This window comes from Bos javanicus, chromosome 22, assembly GCF_032452875.1.
Source record: "Bos javanicus breed banteng chromosome 22, ARS-OSU_banteng_1.0, whole genome shotgun sequence".
Classification (NCBI taxonomy): Eukaryota; Metazoa; Chordata; class Mammalia; order Artiodactyla; family Bovidae; genus Bos; species Bos javanicus.
This window is the reverse complement of record NC_083889.1, coordinates 49,120,049-49,144,413: the sequence shown is the minus strand read 5'-3', so window position 1 is coordinate 49,144,413 and position 24,365 is coordinate 49,120,049. Positions and strand designations below refer to the sequence as shown.

The window sequence follows — 24,365 nt, the reverse complement described above, 5'->3', positions numbered from 1 at the left end:
ACACTGCTGTATTGTACAAACTGTCTAATCACCAGCATCCCCAAGTTTAGTGATTCCCTGGGACTCATAGGATTCCACATATAGATGTAATTGTGACTAAGATTTATTCCAGTAAAATGATATAGGTACAATCACCTAAGGAAAACACAAAACAGGTGAAGTCTAGAGGAAACCAGATCTAAGTTTCTAAGAGTACTCTTCTATTAGAGCCGCACAGGAAGTGCTTTATTCCTCCAACAATGACTTATGACAACATAGATGCCAGGGAAGATAACTTGAGTCTAGAAGCATAGGGTTTTTATTGGGGTTCATTCACATAAGGGCTTCCCTTTTGACTCAGATGGTAAAGAATCTGCCTGCAATGCAGGAGACCTGGGTTCAGTCCCGAGTTAGGACGATCCCCTGGAGAAGGAAATGGTAACCCACTCCAGTATTCTTGCCTGGAGAATTCCATGGACCGAGGAGCCAGGCAGACTACAAACCACAGGGTCGCAGAGTTGGACACAACTGAGCAACTAACATTTTCAATCACATAGACACCCTCTGATGGCTTCTACCAAAATTCCAGAGTCCTTCATAAGGAAAGCAGCATAAATTACATGGCTTGTACAAACAGTTTAGTTGCAGTAAATGACCTTATCAGTTAGGGAATTGTGGAATTCTCAAAATCCAGATTCCTTGTCACCAGTGAATAGCTGACTTTTCAAGCATATCTCCCTAAGGAAGCTTTCTTAGGCCTGCTGTGTTAACTTTGTTCTGCACAACTGAGAGCAAACAGGATAGCAACATAGGGGATATGTCAAACTTACTGTGTTCATATAGCATACATCCCAAGACTTTGGGTTTAGTCCCCTTGATATGGTAGCAAGACCTAAGACCTACTGTCAGATTCTACTTGTTTGTTTAATCATTTATGGATGGCACTTCATTGCTTTCCAGAAGTGAAACCATACCAAGATCACATGTAACTCAGCTCATACAGGTGGAGGGACAAGTCTGCAAAGATTTCCTTGCTGACCATGTTCTCCTGGACTTTATGTGCTCAACATAAAGGTCGCATTACATCATGGCTATGATGAAATAGTCATAGAAGGGTTTTACTGCTTCCATTAGTTTCAGGGAATGTCACAAAAGCTAGCATGCATGATGAGAGACCATTGCAAGGATTGGGGAGAGGATCCTAGGGATCCCTAGGAAGATAGGTCATAGGGATCAAAGTATTGGAATTGTAGAAAGACTGTAGAATCGTAGAACTGGATGGGATACTTCTTCAGAACTCAGAACTTTGTGAACCTGATCTCTCCAGCTCCTGTGAGTTTCTCTGCTTCTGTTACCTTCTCCTTCTGTCAGCTAACTAGTGTCCTCATCTTCTTTCTGTGGGTCTTCTCTATTTAATAGCTTTAGTTTCCTCAGAATGTTCATGTTCTGCTCTCTATCTGATAGAATCTAGACATGTGAAAGCTCAGCACATGTTCAGTGATTCACTCCGTATTTACTCTCGGATTCTAACTCATGCGAGTCTGACTGATCCAGATCATCCTTGTTGAGCAGAGATTTTTTTCATGCCATGACATCTTGTAATGGATCAGGTTTTAATGGGATCTGATTGACATGAAGAATATATAGCACAGAATACAGATGCTGTGGGTTATTTCTCTCTGCAGGATATATTGACCAAGATATATCTATTAAAACTGATTATGGATCTGACCAAATTGGGTTTGAAAATGGCATCCATTAGGCTATTAGGTTTCCAGCAACCTATTGGCATATGAATCCTGATCAATCTTCACGCTTTTAAAATTTAAACAATTTAAAATGTTTAACACATGTTTAAATGAAAACAATTTAAAATGTTGACTAAAATAAAAGCACTGATAGTATGATAAGATGGAAAATAACACTGAAACTAATAATACTGAAAACAATGCAGATAATAATAATATAAATAATAATACTGAAAATAATACAGAGATCAAATTGCCAACATCTTTTGGATCATAGAAAAAGTAAGAGAGTTCCAGAAAAACATCTACTTCTGCTTTATTGACTACGCCAAAGCCTTTGACTGTGTGGATCACAACAAACTGTGACAGACTTTATTTTTCTGGGCTCCAAAATCACTATGGATGGTGACTGCAGCCATGAAATTAAAAGACCCTTGTTCCTTGGAAGAAAAGCTATGACCAGCCTAAACAGCATATTAAAAAGCAGAGACATTACTTTACCAACAAAGTTCTGTCTAGTCAAAGCTATGGTTTTTCCAGTCGTCATGCATGGATGTGAGAGTTGGACTATAAAGAAAGCTGAGCACCGAAGAATTGATGCTTTTGAACTGTGGTGTTGGAGAAGACTCTTGAGAGTCCCTTGGACTGCAAAGAGATCAAACCAGTCAATCCTCAAGGAAATCAGTCCTGAATATTCATTGGAAGGACTAAGGCTGAGGCTGAAAAGCCAGTGCTTTGGCCATCTGATGTGAAGAACTGACTCATTTGAAAAGACCCTGATGCTGGGAAAGACTGAAGGCGTGAGGAGATGGGGACCACCAAGGATGAGACGGTTGGATGGCATCACCAACTTGATGGACATGAGTTTGAGCAAGTTCTGGGAGTTGATGATGGACAGGGAAGCCTAGTGTGCTGCGGTCCATGGGGTTGCAAAGCGTTGGACGCAACTGAACTGAACTGAATACGGAAACAAAACCAAATCAAAATGGGAATTCATAAAGGTAACTGGAGTTGTAAAGTTGCCTTTTTGTCTTGAGCATATTTGCCAAACCATGTGAGTTTGAGCTCTGGTTGTCACAGCATTATAGGGATCAGGGGACAAGAAGACATGCCCAAAGTGGGAAGTCAAACAGATCTTCTCCATGTATGTACTAAATAAATATTACCCTTCCAACCCTTGAACATGGCAGAGAACATTTCTTGAGAGACTTTTTTTGGGGACTGTATAGAAGAAGAAAAGTAGCTCCTGAGGATTTATAACCAGAGACATCCCTCTTACAGGTTTTCAGCCAGAATTCACACAACCTAGATTACACAACAAAAACACGTAAGCTGAGATTTTAGTTTGCAGTCCTTCTAGATAATTGCCTGCCCGAGTATCTGAGAGAAGCTACAAAATTCTCTCTGTAGGAACCTGTGTTTATCCCAGAAATCAAGTAATTCTCACAGGCAAAGTGAGCAGCTCACATTAATAATAATAACAATAATAATAATAATAAACCCTACTAAATACACAAGGAAAGAAGGCACCAGAGAGTAAGAATTAGCAGGAATGGATCTGCAAAGACCTAAGATATTGATATAGTCAAGCCTAGAAATAAATAACTGTTGCAATATTTTGAAATAAGTGAAAGACAAATATAAAAAATTCATCAAGAGGGGCTTCCTGGGTGGCTCAGTGGTAAAGAATCCACCTGCCAATACAGGAGGCACAGGTTCAGTCCCTGACCAGGGAAGATCCCACACGCTGTGGAGCATCTAGCACATGTGCCACAACTATTGAGCCTGTGCTCTAGAGCCCAGGAGCCATAGCTACTGAGCTGACATGCTGCCGCTACTGAAGTCCATGCACTCTGGAGCCTGTGCCCTAAAGCAAGAGAAACCGCGGCAATGAGAAGCCTGTTGGCCACAAATAGAGGGAAGCCCATGCAGCAACAAAGACCCAGCACAGCCAAAAATAAAATTCATCAGGAAACAGGCAAATGTACATAATAAGCAAATTTAGAAACAAACCAAATAAAACTTAACTGAAATACAAAAAATACAATAACTGGAATAAGAAAAAATGATAGTACTTATGGTTTCCAGTCCATCATGTGAGGATTTTAGGAGTCTTCACTCCATCCTAGCAAGTGAAAAACTAAATAAACCAAAAATTCAAAAAGACTTCTTATTCTGTCAGAGAAGTGAGGTCACAGGGCAAATAATTGGAGCTCTAGATAGGTGGGTACAGGGAATTACAATTTATCAGAGCAGAAACCTCCATAGGAACCAGTGTGAGGACAGGAAGACCTAAACTATAATTGAGGGATCACTGAAGGTTCAACATGGACGAGCAAGAGAGAGAAAAACACGGGGCTAGTCATCGTGGGGCCCTCACATTTTGTGAGTTTAATCTCCAGAAGTTCTACCAGGTCCTTGCTGTGAATATCAGAGAAATATACCCTTGTGCTTTTGACAGGGGGAGAGGAAATAAATTATTTTTAAGTATGCAACAGCATTGTTTCCTTAACAAGGCCTGCCCTTGGGAGAAACTTTTTACCCAAGCTTAACCTGCTGGCGTTATATCACAATCTAACCTATAAGATCAAAGAGAAGTACTCAATAATAGTTGGCTCTACCTATCACATGTAGGAAGAAAAATACACAACCCCAGTTCCTCCAGCCAATCTGTTCCATGCAAGGAAGAAAAAGACTGAAAAGCATTGGTGAACTTTACAGTCCAGGGGTACAGCATCATCAAAAGATTGGGACATAACCACCAAACTATAGAATGCTTCACCTCCCTCCACAACTTACCACTACATTACTAAGGTTTATTTACCGCAATTCCTTTTACCCAGTACCTCAGATCTATCTTTGAACAAAAAAATTACAAGTTATACTAAAAGGCAAAACCAAAAACTAACAAAAAATAACCAAAGAAACAAACAGTTTGAAGAGACTAAATAAGAATCAGAACCAGAAAAAGATATGGCAAGAATGCTGAAATTATCACACCAAGAATTTTAGCAAATATATTATTAATATACTATTGTCTTTAATGGGGAAAGTGAACGACATTCAAGAACAGATGGATAATGTAAACAAAGAAATAGAAATTCTAACAATAAAGAGATTCTATAGATTAAAAAAAAAATTGTAACAGAAATGAAGAATGCCATTGATGTATTCATTAGTAGACAGGACATGGTTAAGAAAAGTGTCTCTGAGCTTAGAATATGACAATAGACTTCCCAAACTAAAAGGCAAGGAGAAAAAGTCTGGGGGGAAAAAAAACAACAGAAAATTCAAGAATGGTGGAACAACCACAAAAGATTTAAGATACACATGATGGCAGTGCCAGAAGGAGAAGGAACATAAGCCATATTTGAAGCAGTAATGTCTGATAATTGCCCCCAAACTAATGTGAAATGCCACATTAATGTCATCGTTACAGATACCATAGTCATTAAAAGCACAATAAAGGAATACTTTGAACAACTCTGTGTTCCCAAATTTGAACCTAGATGAAGCAAACTAATTCCTTAAAAGACAATCTTCCAAAATATACAGAGGAAGAAATTGATTATCTAGTAGGTCCATATTTATTGAATTGAGTCAATAATTAATTAATAACTTTCTAATATATAAAGTACCAGGCTCAAATGGGTTCACTTGTGAATTCTACCAAACTTTTAAAAAAGAAATTATATCAATACTCTACAATTTCTTCAGATAGAAACAGAATACTTCCTAACTCATTCTATGAAACCACCATTACCCTAATACCAAAGCCAAAGACATTACGAGAAATGAAAACTGTAGACCAACATTTCTCCCCAACATAGATGTAAAAATCCTCAACAAAACATTAGCAAATCAAAACTCACTATGTATAAGAAGAATTATACCACAATTAAATGGAATGTATTTCAGCTATGTCAGGCTGGTTCAAATTTAAAATCAGTTAATGTAATTCATAACTTCAACAGACTAAGGAAAAAAATCACATGATCATATCAAGATATAGAAAAATAGTTTAACAAAATCCAACATCCATAATGAAGAACTCTCAGCAAAATAAAAGTAGAGGGGAGCTTCTTCATAAAGAACAGCTACAAAAAAACACAGCTAACATCACACTTAAAGCTTTTCTGCTGAGATCAGGACCAAAATCATTGCTTTCAACACCATTAGCTAATGCAATAAGATGAGAAAGGGAAGGAAAAAGTATACAAACTGGGAAGAAAGAAATGAAACCACTTTTGTTCTCAGATGACACAATCATCTATGTAGAAAATCTGAAAGAATAAGTAACAAAAGTTCCTGGAACTAAGTGATTATAGGAAGATTGAAGAATACAAAATTAATCTGCGAAAGTCAATTGCTTGCCTACATAAAAACAATAAAAGGGGGGATTTGACATTAAAAAAACTTATCATTTATTACACAGTGTCCTTCAAAGTGAGATACTTCATATAAATCTAACCAAATACGTTTAAGATCTATATGAGGAAAATTATAAAACCCTGATAAAATATAAAATAAGAACTAAATAAGGGGAGAGATATTCACTATATAAATAGAAAGACACAACGTTGTCAATATGTTAGCTCTTCTCAACTTGAACTACAGATTCAACACAATTCCAAACAAAATCCTGGAAAGTTGTTTTGTGGATAACCACAAGTTGATTTTAAGCTGGTATAGAGAGTCAAAAGACTCAAAATAGCCAAAACAATACTGTTTTTATTTGTTTATCTGTCAGCGGAAACTGTGGTTGTTCCCATATCTTGGTTGTTGTGAGTAATGCTGTGATGAATATGGGAGTGCAGATGTCTCTCTGAGATAGTGATTTCATTTCCTTCTCAAGTATATCCGAAAGTGGGATTGCTGGATCATGTGGTAGTTCTATTTTTCATTTTTTGAGGAAATTCCATACTTTTTTCCCCTGTAGCTGTACCAAGGTTACATTCCCACGACTGCACAAGGGTTCACTTTTTTCCATATATCCTCACCAACACTTGTTATTTCTTATCTTTTTGATAATAGGCACTCTAATAGATTTGAAATGGTATCTCACTGTGGTTTTGATTTGCATTTCCCTGATGACTAGTGATGTTGAGCACCTTGTATCTGTTGGCCATTTGTCTATTTTTTTTGAAAAAATGTCAAGTCCTTTGTCCATTTTTAAATTGGACTGTTTGTTTGGTTTTTATGCTGTTGAGTTGTGTGAGATCCTTATATGTTTTTATTCTTTGGATCCTTACTATATTTTCTATTTGGATCCTTACTATATCCTTATATTTATTTTCTTTACATTTTACTAGTAATGTTTAAAAAATGAGAATGAGTGCTTACTTTTGATCATATGATTTTTTTCTTCTTTTAATCAATCAGCTAACATGATGGAGTTTTTCAGTGTTGAATCATTATTGGTTTCCTGGAAAATCCTTGTTTTGTCATTATGTTTATACATTTAAATCTTGATTCTTGGGGAATTCCCTGGTGGTCCAGTGGTTAGGACTCTGCTTTCACTGGGTAGGGCTGGGATTTAGTTCATGGTCAGGGAACTAAGATCCCATAAGCCACAGAAGGCCAAAAAACAAAAACACAAATAAACAAAAATTAATGTTTGTAATTTGCTAATATTCTATTTAAGGATTATATTAATTTTTATATTTATTAGGTATATATTACATTTATATTTATTATAGCTGGTGATCTTAATTTATCTCTCTTATAATATGCCAGTCTGGGTTATTATTTTAGTTTTTTTCAACTTTATTAAAATGTAATTGACAAATAGATTTATACACTTTGATAATTTTATGTATAAATACATTATGAAAGGATTCTTCCCATCTAGTTAATTAACATATTATATATCTATATTTATATGTAGTAAGAACATTTAAGTTCTACTTTCTCAGCAAATTTCAATTATGTAATACAGTGTTATCAACTACAGTCACCATGTTAATACATTAGATCCTCAGAATACTTGTCTGGTTTTGATAACAATGCTATGCCAGAGTCATAAAGACAGTTGGGTAACTTTCTGTTCTTTCTCTATTTTGGAATGGTTTATATTACTTGGAATGATCAACTATGATATTTTGCAGAATTTCAGGTGGCAAGACTGCTCATTGCCCTCAATACTCATTTTATCCTTTAAATGTAGGAGCATGAGCTCTGTATTCTTTCATTCTATCAATACTTCTTCTTTTTTTTTTTGCACCTCACTTACAGGATCTTAGTCCCCTGACCAGGGATTAAGCCTGTGCCCCCTGCAGTGGAAGCATAAAGTCCTAACCACTGGACCACCATGGAAGTCCCTATTAGGACTTTCTTACACCAGAGCCACAAGTCTCATGGAGGAAGCATTTGGGAGAATGGGCCCATGTCCTGGAGTCAGATGTCTGTGTTTGCGTTCTTGTCCCTCATCCTTTTGCCCCCTGAGCATTTGTTCTTCAGCTTCCTTCCTTGCTTCATCTGGTACCTCTTTCCTCTTTCCTTTTTCCAGAGTTGTGGTCCTATAGCCTCTAATGGCCCTTGTTTCACTCTGTTCACAATTGTGAGCTTTTTGTGTGAAGTTAATTAGTTTTTCATTTTTCTTAGATCTTAGAAGAGAGAAAGGTAAATGTGTTTTTAAACAGCTAAATGTTCTTTTCTGCTTTATCTTTTTCTGTTGTTTTAATTTCAGTGTCCAGCTTTCTTTTATTTTAGATGTGTCCATTATAAAGCAACATACGATTGGCTATATTTAAAAACCTAATGCGAGATTTCTGTTAATATTAGTAGATAAATTTTACCCATTTCTATTTAATACAGGCTTATTTGAATCTTTGGGTTTTCTATCCTGCTTTCTTATTAATTTTTTCCATTCTGTTGAATTGGTCAAGATCTTTTCTTCCTATTTTTTCTATAATGTTTTAGGAGCTGTGCCTCAAGCTGGTTGTCACCACCACCCCATCTACTCTCTCTTCTATCTCATAAATGGCACCATGACGAGGGGCACATTGATTTCTTCACCAACTTCTTATTCCCTCTCCTTTCAGGCATGTTGGAAGATTGCATTGTCTTTCTCCTTGAAGTTAGACACAGCTGCATGGGTGTTGAGCCAATAAAACAGAGCAGAAGTGAAATAAGACACTTCTAAGTGGAAGACTGCAAGTCTAGTACTCATCTCTCCAGCCCTTCCTGCCCCTACTTGGATGAGTGTAATCACAGGAGTTCATATCCACATGGAGGTGGTATAAGCCTGGAGCAGCCTGGAAGGCTGAGCAAGCACACGGAGAGACAACCATGGAGAATTGCCTGGAGATCAGCAGATTTGTGTGAGTAAGAAATACATTTCAGTTAAGCCATTGAGATTTGAAAGTTTGCATCAGAGCAGAATCTAGCCTCTCTGGATACACTTGGCGACAGTGTGTCCTTGTAGCAGGGAAGGTCTGGTAACTGTTCTAGCTAGTGAAATATAAGTGGAGGAGGCTGGGTGAGTGAGCCTTCTGGGAAAGGCCTTTAAACGAAATGAATGGCATACATGTTTCTCTCTTTGCTCTTCACCTACTCTCCTGAAACGCAGACATGATGGCTGGAATTCTAGGAGTCATCCTAGAGTAAGAGGACTAGTCCCATCCCAGGAGAGCAGTATGGAAACAAAGAAGATGGAACCTCTTGATATTATGCAGCTGCTGTACCTTGGCCTTCCCATTCCTGGGCTTTATTTATGGGAGAAGAAAACAAACTTAAATTTTGTTTAAGCTGCTGGTTTTCAGGTTTCTGTTCCTAAGAGCCCAATACAATTCCTAACTATTATGGAAGTTATTTAAGTAATTTTCATCCTTCTATTATTTATACTAAAGTTATTTTTTAATGTTTTTACTGTGGAAATGTTCAAACATATCTCAGAATGAGACAGAGTAGTCATCATTCCAACAGCAATTACCAATTCATAGCCAAACATCTTTCATTGATACCTCCCACTTTCCCCTCCGGGGTTGGATCTTGCAGGTGGTTCTGCCTGCTCTTGTGGAAATCATGTTTTCAACCCACCCCCAATAGATAATCCTACTGTGTCCTCCACCCACAGACCTAAATTCACCTTCTGTTACCCGTGGTCCCTGCCTTGGCCTTGGATGGTAAGGTCCCCACAGTCTGTGGCTTCTTGTCTCTGTCCTAGGCCCCTTTGTGATATCTTGCCTCTCCCATCTTGGGGTCCGGGACTCTTGGCTCTTTCCCAGTCCCATAAGGAGTATACAGGGCTCAGTGAGGGCAGCCCTCAGACCCACTCCTTCAGTACTTTCCTTGGCTTTTTGTTTTTGGCTGCACCACACTACTCGCAGGATCTCAGTTTCCTGGCCAGGGATTGAACCCGGACCACAGAAGTAAAAGCCTAGAATCCTAACCACTAGGCCACCAGGGAACTCTCCCTTCTTTGGCATGTACTACTTTTGCCTCTGAATCATACAGCCTCCCCCAGGCTCCCCTGTGTCTCCTGGGGTAACCTGAGAGGAGGGGCCGAGGGCAGGATCTGGCTGCAGGCTGCAGTGGTACCTGAGCCCCTTCACACTCCTCTATCTCAAGCCTCTGAATGGACTTTTGTCTCTTCCTGTATGGCTGGAACTTTCTCTGTGGGCCCTGTGCTCCACCTCCTTTCACTGTCAACATCTATCACCCTCTTTAGGGATATACTCTATCCGAAGTTCTTTGTTCTGAACAGTTTATATGAAAGCTCAGCTTGTGAGTGCCCAGAAAACAAATTTTCTTCTCAACTCAGTCCAGCCCTTCTACATCTTAAGTGCTTATTTCCAGACTACTAACTTTTGGCAGACCTGAACAAACGAGTTTTAGAAACAAAGCTGAACAAAGACTAAGCAGCATCCACCTGGCGAAATGGGAGTGGTGGGATAGTGTTCAGAACCAGTCCTCCTGTAATGTGTGTGAATGTGTGTGAGTGATCAGGGGGATGTGGGCCGGTCCACTCAAGCTCCTGGGCATGCATGGCAGTGGCTGTGGCATCTCATTTTGGGTTTGGCATGTGGGACAGAGAAAGAGGAAAATTTAGGATGGAGACCCTGGAGTGATGGGATCGGAACTGAGGTTGGTGATGCATCAGGTGAGGGGCTGGAGAGCATGGAGTGGGCATTGTGGGGCAAGGAGACTAGCTGTAACGTGGGGGTCCTTTTCCAGGGCAGGAGGGGACTGGTAGGGGATGGGCTTTCACTTACTGAACTACCTTCTTAGAGGCCCAGGAGGCTGGACCAGTCTGAGGATCAGTAGATTTCTTTGTTGATCAGGCCTGGGTTACATATCTCTTGGGGCCACCATGTCACCTGAGGAAGGAGCATGTGTGGGGACACCACGTCCCCCAGAAATGCTCTTTGGCCCACACCTGCCCCTTAGCCGCAATCATGCTCCTCCCATTCCTGCTTCTGTTGTTTCAGTGTATTCTCAGGAAGAGTTCCTATGCAGCTCAGTCCTCAGTGATGGTGGAGAAGAGAAGAGAGCGTTCTGAGAGGTCTGCCAGTAAGAAGTCCCACCTGTGGTCTCATCCTTGCTAAGGAGGGAAGGATGGTTCCACTAATCCAGGCAGCTAGCCACAGACCTTGCTGCTAAAAGAGCTTCTCTCCTGACTCCTGTTCTGTGCTTCATTCCTCTGCTTGGAGCTCTCTCATGCCCAACACCTACAGGGTTAGACCATCCCTGGCTTCTCAAGACCCCTGGTCTTTGAAGGGACTCTTGCAGTGGTGGTGAAGACTTTGGATGAAATTTGGCCTTCTTGGACTGCCCCACAGTCTCCATTACTGACACCTGTGTGGTGCCATCTTCCTGGGATACTGTCTACCTGGAACTAGAGGCCTAGCTTACTTTCCCCAATAGCCTTTCCCCATCTCAGACCCCAGCTGTCTGGAGGTGCTGGATCTTCCTGCTTCCACAGGTTTTTGACCCAGGGTAGCTCTGCCTCTAGATCCCTGTTTTACTGTGCATGCTTAGCTCATCAGAGAGCAGAAAACCTTGATTTCCTTGAGCCCACTGAGTGTAAAGCTGGGAATTCTACATGACCATCTGCAGATGGGACCACGCGAGCTGAGTAGGGGACTGTAACCTGGGCTGGGAAGGACTTAATTCATCAGTTTTCACATTGTGGATGCATACTGAATTTCAGTGCCCAGGCCACTCCCCAGCCCAGATAAAGCAGAATCTCTGGGTGAGCCTAGGCATCAGGGCATTCCAGTATCTTAGGGGATTCCAGTGCCTATTGTAGACTGTAAATCAGAGAGTTAAACTCTTGCTAGCGTAGATTTGAAACACCTCTCACTGCAGGGGTGAATGCCTCACAGGCTAAGCCATGCAGAATTCCTGCCGTGTTCCGTTTGTAGACCTAACCAGTTTCCTACCACTCACCACTGCCAGTAAGGAGGAGAAAGCTGTGTTGAAGCTCCTAAAAAGGGCCCTTGGAAGAGTGAGGAACCTAGCTGCATCATTGACACTTGCTGCTACTGGAGGTGATGGATGTTGAACTGAACCCTGAATCCTCACATCTATCACAGCTGTTCTAGGGACACCCTGCCCTGAATCCCGAACACACACACAGGCACTGAGCCCTGGGTGAGGGAGAACCTTACCCAGCTGCGAGGCCCATGAAAACCTCTGGCTTCTGTACACCTCCCCAGCTGGTCCTCCCATCCCTTGTGCAAGGCCACCCTTCGCAAAATCCTAGGGAGGGTCATGGACCTCAGACTCCTGGGATGCAGGTTCAGACAAGTATCACACCTGACATAGGGTGAGAGTGACAGACTTGGGCATGTTTGACAAAGCAGAGACTGAGAGAGCATATTCAGAGATGATTGAGACATAAATGCCAAGAGATAATAAGAGCCTCAGCAAAGCATAGACACATCAGCACCCACTCAAGGCAGGCTCAGCAGAGGATGTGGTAGTTTGTGAAAGGGTTGGGGGAGAGAGGGAATCTTGAGGGAAGGCCAGCTCAGCTGCTTCTGAGGATGTGATAAGGTTTAGAAGCTGTATCCCCAAGCTAACGACCGCTGATGGCAGAGGGATAGCCCTCCTGCCTGCTCATCCCTATTCTTCCTCTGCTTGTTTATCCACTCCAATCCTCAGGCTCTCTCTGCGCCCCCGACACCAACTCCATGCTTGGTTCTCCCAGGAAGTGGCCAGCACAAGGTGGGGTTGGGGGGCAGCAGGCACAGCTGCAGCCTCTCTGCTTCTGCCCTGGCCTTCCCCAGGGGCTGGCTTTACCTGGCTGTCCCCCATTGAGGCACAGCGCCTGTCCTGCTGCTGCTCAGCTGGGGGTACCCTGTCCTCCTGGCTCACTGCCAAGCTCTGTGCCGGTCCTGAGGGCCCTGCTGATCAGAAGCCTGTGGAATCCTGCCCTTCCCAGCTGGCTCTGACTGCAGCCAGTCCTAATCTGAACGGAAATGGCTTGGCAGGGGCTGCAGAAGAGTAAAGCCCAGTGCCTGCCCAAATTGTGGTGGGAGCTGGGATCAGGCTGGCTCAAGTGTCAGAGCCAGCCCTGAGCTCTGAGCTTTCTTTTGGGTACAAGATTGGTCAGGTTTACTTTAGGAGCAAGGGCCTAGTGTGAGTTGTCCTGGGACAGGCTTTAGACTATGCCAGGAAATCATTGTTTTGGAGGGTGGAGGCAGGAAGATAAGGGGCTGATCCCTCTTCTGTGGATCTGATTTCCAAAGGGCAAGACCATGGTCAGTAAATGTCTTTATTGGAAGAGAGATCCAGTCTCCTTGGCTCTGCCAGCACCCTAGGTCATGAGGATTTCGATGTCGAGCTCTAGCCGGCTGGCCCTGACCTCATAGCGGCCCCGGATCAGGCCTCGGGTTTGGCTGGCATGCCAGCGCCAGTGAGACTGGATGATGCAGGCTGCTTGGCGTGCCTGGAGAAACCGTCTGCGGGCCTGCCACATGCGAACCTGTGCCTGCACCTTCACCACTGCCCATTCCTGGCAGGTGTAGAGTCTTAGTGCCAGGCGCCGTCTTTGCTCCAGCATCTTGGCCTGCATCGACCTCCACCAGCACTGGATGACCCAGGCCCTGAGTGCTGCATGCAGTAACGTCCGGCGTACCATGTTGCCACGCCACCATGACTGAATCTTTATGGCTGCCTTCTCTAACTGATTGGGGGAAGGAAGAACATGGAGATGCTCAGTGGGGTACCCTCCCATTCCTAACCCCACCTCTGGTGCTGGGAGGAAAGGGGGCATGGCCCAGGTAGCCCTGGCCTCTTATTTCTGGGCCCCATCCATCTTATTTCCAAACCCTACTCACCTTTAGACACTGCTCATTATCCTCTGGACAGATCCCTTCTGTATGAGCCTCACTCACATTTTGTGTGTCCATGGCCCTGGTCTTTAGAGTCCACTCATCTATCAGTTAGGCCACCCTAGTCTGTAGCCCCGCCTTCAACTGTTAGACACCCCATCACTAGACTCCGCCCACCTGCACACAAGTCTCCCCTCATTAGGTCCTGTTCACCCACATTTCACCCACATCTCTTTCTCCTCTTCTTTTGTTTGTATCTTCTTATGGATTGACCAGCCACCTTATTTACTGATATCCGTAACTTTAGGGGGGCTGTCATTATTTCTTACTTCCAGTTTATTTCTCAGACTCAGCTGGTGTCTTAAGCCTTGCTCTTTCTACACCTTCCAGCCACTTATTTCCGGTCCTGCTGGTGTCAGTGGAGAGAAAGATTCATTCAGCTTTCCTTCAAGTAAGGGATTACACACACACTCGTCACCAGTGTGGGTTTCTGGAAGCCTAAGTGTCAGGGTCTTTGGGAGGGACCTGAGCAGTGTGTTCATGGGCTAGTATGTGTTTTGTTAAATTTGTGGAAGCAAGATACTTTATCTGCGGTTGGAGAGGGCTTCTGTCTCCCCTTCTCTGACCCCTTTGTCACCCTTTTCCTGTCAGGTGCCATGGGATGGCCGCAGTTTCTTTTGGAATGTGACTAAGGGGAAGCTGAGTTGGGATATACTTAGTATGGGTTAATGTGATAGATTTATGTGGTTCACAGTCACCCCTGGGAACAGGTAAATTCTTGTTAGACATTCTGCTAGCAATGACTTCCCAGGAGTTTTCCTACCAGTTACAACATCCATTCACCTGTGTCATGCTTTGATATGGGGACAGAAGTGCAGCTACAGTGATGTGGACACTCCCTGCAGTGCCTGGCACCAGAAGTGTAAGTACAGTGGAGGAAAAGCAAGGTTTGAAAAGTTTGAAGACAAAAACTGGTCCGTAGAAAATTCTTACTGTTTTTAGACACGTAAAATCCTAAGTAGTAGATTCTGTTTTCATTGATGGCCTGATTAAAATTGAAGTTCTGTCTTGTCAAAAATATAACATTTGACAATGCAGTGAGACGGTTATAAATATTCCAAGCTTTTTTTTTTTTCTGTTTTGGTATAAATTTTGTAAAATAGAGTGTATCAGAATTCCAGAATCGATGCTTTTGAACTGTGGTGTTGGAGAAGACTCTTGAGAGTCCCTTGGACAGCACAGAGATCCAACCAGTCCATTCTGAAGGAAGTCCATCCTGAATATTCATTGAAAGGACTGTTGCTGAAGCTGAAACTCCAATACTTTGGCCACCTGATACGAAGAACTGACTCATTTGAAAAGACCCTGATGCTGGGAAAGATTGAAGGCGGGAGGAGAAGGGGAAGACAGAGGATGAGATGGTTGGATGGCATCACCATCTCAATGGACATGGGTTTGAGTAAATTCTGGGAGTTGGTGATGGACAGGGAGGCCTGGCGTGCTGCAGTCCATGGGTCTCAAAGAATCAGACACGACTGAGGGACTGAACTGAACAGTGATTACAGGGAACCAAGCAGAACTCTATGAATGGTGTATATGCTGGCATGAGAAATCCTGTTTTATGCATCTTGAAAGTCAATAATGTTTCTATAGAAAATCATATGAAAAATCATCATATAAAGAAATAATAAAAGATCATGCAGCAAAAAATGTAGGAAAAATACCACAGAGGTAGGACACTTAACTAATATGTACCTTGTTACATTTGTGATCTCTGCCACCTCTTTTATATGTGCATTTGTTGTCTTGACTTGTCCTAAATATTCACTGGCCTGATTTTAAGTCTATAATTTTGTATTCTTTTTCTTAAAGTAGGCCTTCCAATTTATATAAACTTTAGTTCCCACAAAACCTGGGTCTGCCCTGCTGTGCTGTAAGAATGCAACTGTGTGGCCAGGGCTCATGGGAGTTCACATGAGTTTCTAGAATTCAGAGTTAGGACTGAAACTGCAGAAACAGATGATGCAGAGCTGCTGTGCGTCCTTTGGGATTTGAAAGGCCATTCTGGCTCTAGTTTTAACATGCATGATATTCCTCATTTTTCTTCATGAGCCACATACTGTGGCTTCTGTTTATGTGTATTTGAGGCCTCGTACCATCACTTGTACTAATTGCCATGGCACTGTCCATCAGCGTGTCTTACAGATTCTGGCCATATTTTCAAGCAAGCAACTTCTTTAGGTCATATTAGCTAGTAAAGTAATGCTCAAAATTCTCCAAGCCAGGCTTCAGCAATACGTGAACGGTGAACTTCCATATGTTCAAGCTGGTTTTAGAAAAGGCAGAGGAACCAGAGATCAAATTGCCAACATCTGCTGGATCATCAAAAAAGCAAGAGAGTTCCAGAAAAACATCTATTTCTGCTTTATTGACTATGCCAAAGCCTTTGACTGTGTGTATCACAATAAACTGTGGAAAATTCTTCAAGAGATGGGAATACTAGACCTGCCTCTTGAGAAACCTATAAGCAGGTCAGGAAGCAACAGTTAGAACTGGACATGGAACAACAGACTGGTCCCAAATAGGCAAAGGAGTACGTCAAGGCTGTGTATTGTCACCCTGCTTATTTAACTTATATGCAGAGTACATCATGAGAAACGCTGGGCTGGAGGAAGCACAAGCTGGAATCAAGATTGCTGGGAGAAATATCAATAACCTCAGATATGCAGATGACACCACCCTTATGGCAGAAAGTGAAGAGGAACTCAAAAGCCTCTTGATGAAAGTGAAAGAGGAGAGTGAATAAGTTGGCTTAAAGCTCAACATTCAGAAAACTAAGATCATGGCATCTAGTCCCATCACTTCATGGGAAATAGATGGGGAAACAGTGGAAACAGTGTCAGACTTTATTTTTCTGGGCTCCAAAATCACTGCAGATGGTGATTGCAGCCATGAAATTAAAAGACGCTTACTCCTTGGAAGGAAAGTTATAACCAACCTAGATAGCATATTCAAAAGCAGAGACATTACTTTGCCAACAAAGGTTCGTCTAGTCAAGGCTATGGTTTTTCCAGTGGTCATGTATGGATGTGAGAGTTGGACTGTGAAGACAGCTGCTGCTGCTGCTAAGTCACTTCAGTCGTGTCCGACTCTGTGCGACCCCATAGACGGCAGCCCACCAGGCTCCCCCATCCCTGGGATTCTCCAGGCAAGAACACTGGAGTGGGTTGCCATTTCCTTCTCCAATGCATGAAAGTAAAAAGTGTAAGTGAAGTCGCTCAGTCATGTCCAACCCTTAGTGACCCCATGGACTGCAGTCTACCAGGCTCCTCCATCCATGGGATTTTCCCGGCAAGAGTACTGGAGTGGGGTGCCATTGCCTTCTCTGGAAGACAGCTGAGCACCGAAGAATTGATGCTTTTGAACTGTGGTGTTGGAGAAGACTCTTGAGAGTCCCTTGGACTGCAAGGAGATCCAACCAGTCCATTCTAAAGGAGATCAGTCCTGGGTGTTCTTTGGAAGGAATGATGCTAAAGCTGAAACTCCAGTACTTTGGCTACCTCATGCGAAGAGCTGACTCTTTGGGAAACACTCTGGTGCTGGGAGGGATTAGGGGCAGGAGAAGGGGACGACAGAGGATGAGATGGCTGGATGGCATCACTGACTTGATGGATGTGAGTTTGAGTGAACTCCGGGAGATGGTGATGGACAGGGAGGCCTGGCGTGCTGCAATTCATGGGGTCTCAAAGAGTCAGACACGACTGAGCAACTGAACTGAACTGAACTGTACTGAAAAGTCCTCAAGAGTGGACCCTGTTGCCTCCATTAATGTCTTTCAGTCTGAGTGAGTGGAACGCTGGTATCGACCATCTCAAAGGCCTGCATCACTGCACTGAACCATTGGTCCTGGTGTCAGGCATCTACTTCCAGTCCAGTATGCTGGATTCTGAAGGGAGCACTTATAAAAGGGCTGTGGTTGTGGTTAACACGCAGGCTCAGTCTATACAGGTCAGATTGCCATGGTCAGAACACTAGATCTCACTGTTCCTTATGGCTCTCTCCCCTACCCAACTCTGGCCTGGCTGTTTATTGCCAGAATGTCCTGGTTTTGTCTCCTTAGAAGTCTCTGGAAAAACCTGTCAGCCCCTTTTATGTTCACGCTTTTGTAGTTATTCACAAAGTGGCAGGGTATGAGGCCAAAGCCAGGAAGATGCACCCCCTGAATCCTATCCTACTAAGTGTTCACAGACCACATTCCTTGGTCTCTATTTCCTCACTGCTCCCTTCTCCAGATTCTGCCTTCTCTTGTCCCCTGGATTATAAACACAGTATGTCTGTTTCTAAAATACAGAAAAATGCAGACATATAAGGCAGAAAGTGAATTTTCCTTTAAATTTACTCCCAGAGACAGTGTTTCAGACCTTATGCCATGCACAGACTTAAAATTTGGTATTAAGAATAATTAATTTTTTATTGAAGTATAGTTGATGTACAATGTTCTGTTAGTTTTTGGTATACAGCAAATTGAGTTTTATCCATACATATATATGGACTCAGATTCTTTTCCATGATAGTTTAAATAATTTATTTTTAATTCATACATTTAAAAATAAATTTCTGCCTTATATTATTACTGCTCCTAGTTTGTAGAGTATCTTGGACAATTAGCTATGCATTTATGGACACAGAACATCCATGTACCTTAAGAAATAGAAAACTGTTTTATGTGTTTCTGTGTATCTTTTTTAAAGTAATTGAGGTAAAAATCATATAATATAAATTGACCATTTTAACCATTTTAAAGTTTATGATTCAGTTGCTTTTAGTGCATTCGCAGTGTTATATACAACCCAAGAATACTGGATTGGGTAGCCTATCCCTTCTCCAGTGGATCTTCCCAACCCAGGAATTGAACCAGGGTCTCCTACCTCGCAGGCAGATTCTTCACCAACTGAGCTACCAGGGAAGCCCCTATGCAACCACCACTACTATCTAAGTCCAGTTTCTAATTTCATCTAATTTTAATTCTAATTTCATCATCCCCAAAAGAAACCCTGTACCCATTAAGTAGTTACTTGCCATTATCTTTCCCTCACCCCACACTCTAGCAACCAGTAATCTGCTGATAGTCTCTATGGATTTGCCTACCTTGGACATTTCATATAATCATATACTATATGGCCTTTTGTGTCTGGGGTTCTTTCACTTAGCATGTTTTCAGGGTTCCATGTAGAATGTATCAGTACTTCATTCTTTTTTATGGTAAATAATATCCCATTGTATAGATACATTTTGTTTATATATTCATAAGTTAACAGGGATTTGAATTGTTTTCACTCTTTGGTGATTGTGAATAGTACTATTATGAGCATTTGGTGGCCTTTTTAGGATTTTCTCTATGTAAGATCATGTAATCTGCAAACAGAGATAGTTTTACTTGTTCCTTTCGACTTTGGATGAATTTTAGTTGTCTTTCTTGCTTAATTGCCATGACTAAAACTTTAAAGCTCAACATTCAGAAAACTAAGATCATGGCATCTGATCCCATCACTTCATGGCAAATAGATGGGGAAATAGTGGCAACAGTAGCTGACTTTATTTTGGGGGCTCCAAAATCACTGCAGAGGCTAACTGCAGCCATGAAGTTAAAAGGCGCTTACTCCTTGGAAGGAACGTTAGGACCAACCTAGATAGCATATTGAAAAGCAGAGAGATTACTAGTCAACAAAGGTCTGTCTAGTCAAGGCTATGGTTTTTCCAGTGGTCATGTATGGATGTGAGAGTTGGACTATAAAGAAAGCTGAGTGCTGAAGAATTGATGCTTTTGAACTCTGGTGTTGGAGAAGACTCTTGAGAGTCCCTTGGACTGCAAGGAGATCCAACCAGTCCATCCTAAAGGAGATCAGTCCTGGGTATTCATTGGAAGGACTGATGTTGAAGCTGAAACTCCAATACTTTGGCCACCTGATGCAAAGAGCTGACTCATTGGAAAAGACCCTGATGCTGGGAAAGATTGAGGGCAGGAGGAAAAGGGGACGATAGAGGATGAGATGGTTGGATGGCATCATTGACTCAATGGACATGGGTTTGGGTGGACTCCAGGAGTTGGTGATGGTCAGGGAGGCCCTGTGTGCTGCGGTTCATGGGATTGCAAAGAGTCGGACACGACTGAGCGACTGAACTGAGCTGAAAACTTTCAGTACAGTGTTGAATAGCAGTGGTGAGAAAAGGTATCTTTGTTTTATTCCTCATCTTAGAGAAAAAACTTTCAGTCTTTCACCATTAAGTATGATAATATTAACTGTAGTTTTTTCATAGCTGCTCTTGATTAGTTTGAGAAGTTCCCTTCTATTCCTAGTTTATTGAATGGTTTTCTTTTTAATCACAAAAAGATGTTAGATTTTGTAAAATTCTTTTTCTGTATCAGTTGATATAATCCTATGACTTTTCCCCTTTATTCTATTAATATGGCATATTACTAAATTGGTCTTGGTATATTGAACCTGCCTTGAATTCTTGGGGTTAATCCTATTAGGTCATGATGTGTAACCCTATCAGTATGCTTTTAGATTTTATTTCCTAGTATTTTGCTGAAGATTTTTACATTTGTACTCATAATTGGTGTTGGTCTTTTGTTTTATTATAGTGTCTTTGTCTGGCTTTGGTGTCATGGTAATGCTGACCTCAAAGAATGAGTTAGTAAGAGTTTCCTCTTCTTCTTTTTGTGGAAAGAATGTTAGAAGAATTTGTGTCAGTTCTTTCATGTTTTATAAAATTCACCAATGAAGTCAACCAGCCCTGGACTTTCTTTATTGGAAGTTTTGGATTACTTACTCATTTCTTTGCTTGTTGTAGGTCGGTTCAGTCAGTTTGGGTAGTTTGTATTTCTAGGCATGTGTTCTGCTGCTGCTGCTGCTGCTAAGTCCTTTCAGTTGTGTCCGATTGTGCAACCCCATAGACAGCAGCCCACCAGGCTCCCCCGTCCCTGGGATTCTCCAAGCAAGAACACTGGAGTGGGTTGCCATTTCCTTCTCCAATGCATGAAAGTGAAAAGTGAAAATGAAGTTGCTCAGTCGTGTCCAATTCTTCGTGACGCCATGGACTGCAGCCCACCAGGCTCCTCCGTCCATGGGATTTTCCCGGCAAGAATACTGGAGTGGGGTGCCATTGCCTTAGGTTATCTTATTTGTTGGCATACAATTATTCATAGTATTCTCTTCTGATTCTTTTTTATTTATAAGGTCCCTACTTGCTCTTGGTTTTAATAATTTGAGTTTATTGTTGTTGTTACTCAAGAACTCCAATACAGTGTTGAAAAGGATTTGAGGGGAGCAATACCACTTTTCTCTCTGACTTTAACACTTTTTGTGCTTTACCACTAATAAGAGTATTGGTGGGAGGTTTCTCTTAGCTAAACTTTTCAAATTAATTATGTTTCTTCCTATTCTAATATGCTCATGGTTTTAGGCTTTATTTTTTAAGATTATACTTTATTATTTCCAGTTTTATTGAGGGATAATTCATTTATACATCAGTGTAAAAGTTTAAGGCATACTGCATGATGGTTTGATTTACATATATTGTGAAATGATTACCACAGCTAGCATCCATCTTCTCATATAGATAAAATAAAAAGAATTTTTCTACTTGTGATGAGAACTCTTAGGATTTATTCTCTTAACAACTTTACTATATATCATACAGTGATAGCTATAGTCATCATGTTGTATACCACATCTCTAGTACCTAATCGTCTTATAAGTGAAGTTTGTATCTTTTGATCACCTTCCTCCAATTCCTCTTCCCCCATCTCTGCCTCTGGTAACCACAAGTCTGATCTCTTTTTCAATGAGGTTTGTTTTTTTTTTTTTTTTTTTTTTAGTAAGGATTCCACTTATAAGTGAGATCATACAGTATTTGTCTTTCTCTGAAAATATTTTATTTTCTAGAGCACTTTTAGGTTCACAGCAAAATTGAGCAGAAGGTACAGGGAATTCCCATTTACTTCCTGGACATACATATGTATAACCTCCTCCATTGTCAACATTGTTCTCCAAAGTGGTGCAGTTATTACAACTGTTGAATCTACATTGGCACCCAAAATTTATAGTTTACATTAAAGTTCACTCTTCTTCTTGTGGGCTTCCCTGGTGGCTCAGCTGGTAAAGAATCTGCCTGCAGTGTGGGAGACCTGGGTTTGATTCCTGGGTTGGGATGATTCCCCTGGAGAAAGGAATGGCTACCTACTGCAGTATTCTGGCCTGGAGAATTCCATGGACTGCATAGTCCATGGGATCACAAAGAGCTGGACACAACTGAGCAATTTTCACTTTTCACTTTTCTTCTTCTTGTCCATTCCAGGGATATAGGTAAATGTGTAATGAATGACATGTATCCACCACTGTAATACCATACAGAGTGTTTTAACTGCCCTAAAAATCCTCTGTGCTTCACATATTTATCCCTCTCTCCTTCAGCCCCAGGCAACCACTGTTCTTTTTGCTGTTTCCATAGTTTTGGCCTTTCTAGAATGTCATATAGTTGGAATCATACAGTGTGTGGCCTTTTCAGATCGATGTCTTTCACATGGTAATGTGCATTTATTGAGCCACCATGTCTTTTCATGGCTTGATATCTCTTTTTTTTTTTTAACATTGGTTAATATTCCATTATCTAGGTGTGTCACAGTTCATCTATTTATTCACCTACTGAAAGACATCTTGATTGCTTCTAAGTTTTGGCAATTATAAATAAATATGCTGTAATCATCTGTGTGCAGATTTTTGTGGGAACATAAATTTCCAGCTCCTTTGGGTATATATCAAGGAACAAGTTTGCTGGATCATATGGGAAGAGTGTGCTTATTTTTGTAAGAGATTACTGAACTGTCTTTCAAGTTGGCTGTAACAATTTGTATTCCCAGTCACTAGCAATGAATGAGAGTTCCTGTTGCTCCATATTCCCACTAACATTTGGTGTTACCAATATTCTGGATTTTGGCGATTCTGGTATGTATGTAGTGGTTTCTCATTGTTTTTTAATTTGCATGTTTCTGATGATGTATGGTGTGATGCATATTTTCATGTGCTTATTTGCTGTTTGTATATCTTCTTTCAGAGAAGGCAATGGCACCCCACTGCAGTACTCTTGCCTGGAAAAATCCCATGGACGGAGGAGCCTGGTGGGCTGCAGTCCATGGGATCGCACAGAGTCGGACACGACTGAAGTGACTTAGCAGCTTAGCAACAGCATATCTTCTTTGATGAGGTGTCTGGTAAGGTTTTTGGCCCATTTTTAAGCTAGGTTGTTTGCTATTAATGAAGGATTTTATTAAATGTTTTTCTTTTTACAACTATAGAGAGAATTAAATGGTTTTCCTCTTACATCTGTTAACATTGTGAATTACATCAATAGATTTTTTTTTTTTTTTACTCTGGCAATTTCCTCACAGTGGTGGGCGTTGGCCATATTTAAGACTACCTGGCATCTGAGCCCTGTGTTTGGGGACTACCCATCTTATCTGTCTTGGTGGAAGACAGCTTGCCTCTAATTATAGAGATGTAAATGCCAATTTCTTGCTTTTTCAGCTTCCCTGGCTGCTGGGCAGACATACGACAGGTTTGGCCAGTCAAATGTACCCACTAGGGTTTTTCAACTTGCAGCTTGGGATGTGCAGAACGAAGAGAGCATCCTTTGTGCCTGTGATGGAATCTTCATCAGGCTAGTTCTAGGCTGTGGTGTTCTCTGTGGTACTGGATATGTAGCTTTTCTTTGCTCTATTTTTTTTTCCTCTCTCTCTCTCTTTCTTTTTTTGACCACACAGTGGGATTTTAGTTCTCCAACCGGAATCAAACCCCGGCTCTCAGCAATGAGAGCATGGAGTCCTAACCACTGGACTGCCAGGGAATTACCTGCTGTTTGTTTGTGAGACTGCTCTTCATGCTTCTTGAAAATCTGGTGAGCAAATAAATATTGTTTCAGTACTTTTATTTTCTGCTTAAATAAATATGAATCAGCTTGTATTGTCTATAGTTAAGAAAATGATAAATACACTTGCATTCATAAGGTAAATTCCACTCATTTAAGTATTATTTGAAATGATCATTGAATTAAGCTTGTTAATATTTGCATGTGGGTTCACAAGCCAGATTGGCCTATATAGTTTTCTCTTCCTTTGCTTACCTAACCTGATTTTGATGTCAAATGGATGCTGACTTCTGGGAGTATTTCTGAAGAAAAAATTCCCAGAGTAGAGTTGCTGGATCAAGGGGTTTGTGCATTTTTCATTTTGATGGATTTTATCTAATTGTTACTCAAAGAGGTTTTGCCAATTTACATTCTGACCAACAACATATAA

At 41.4% G+C, this 24,365-nt stretch overlaps 2 protein-coding genes across 2 annotated transcripts in view; one reads left to right on the top strand and one right to left on the bottom strand.

Annotated features, from left to right (window-relative positions):
• GRM2 (glutamate metabotropic receptor 2) overlaps positions 1–24,365 on the top strand; it is a 101,056-nt gene that overhangs the window by 38,118 nt on the left and 38,573 nt on the right. Inside the window, exons 6-8 of the mRNA XM_061397492.1 lie at positions 8,771–9,049; positions 23,126–23,275; positions 23,596–23,965. The gene's annotated coding sequence lies outside the window, so the exon portion shown is untranslated. The remainder of the gene's footprint in view (positions 1–8,770; positions 9,050–23,125; positions 23,276–23,595; positions 23,966–24,365) is intronic.
• Positions 13,436–14,473, bottom strand: IQCF6 (IQ motif containing F6). The gene is made up of 2 exons (XM_061397525.1): positions 14,015–14,473; positions 13,436–13,860 (listed from the first exon to the last, which is right to left on the bottom strand). Exons 1-2 carry the CDS (start codon positions 14,084–14,086, stop codon positions 13,492–13,494), a joined length of 441 nt encoding a protein of 146 aa, XP_061253509.1. The 5' UTR covers positions 14,087–14,473; the 3' UTR covers positions 13,436–13,491.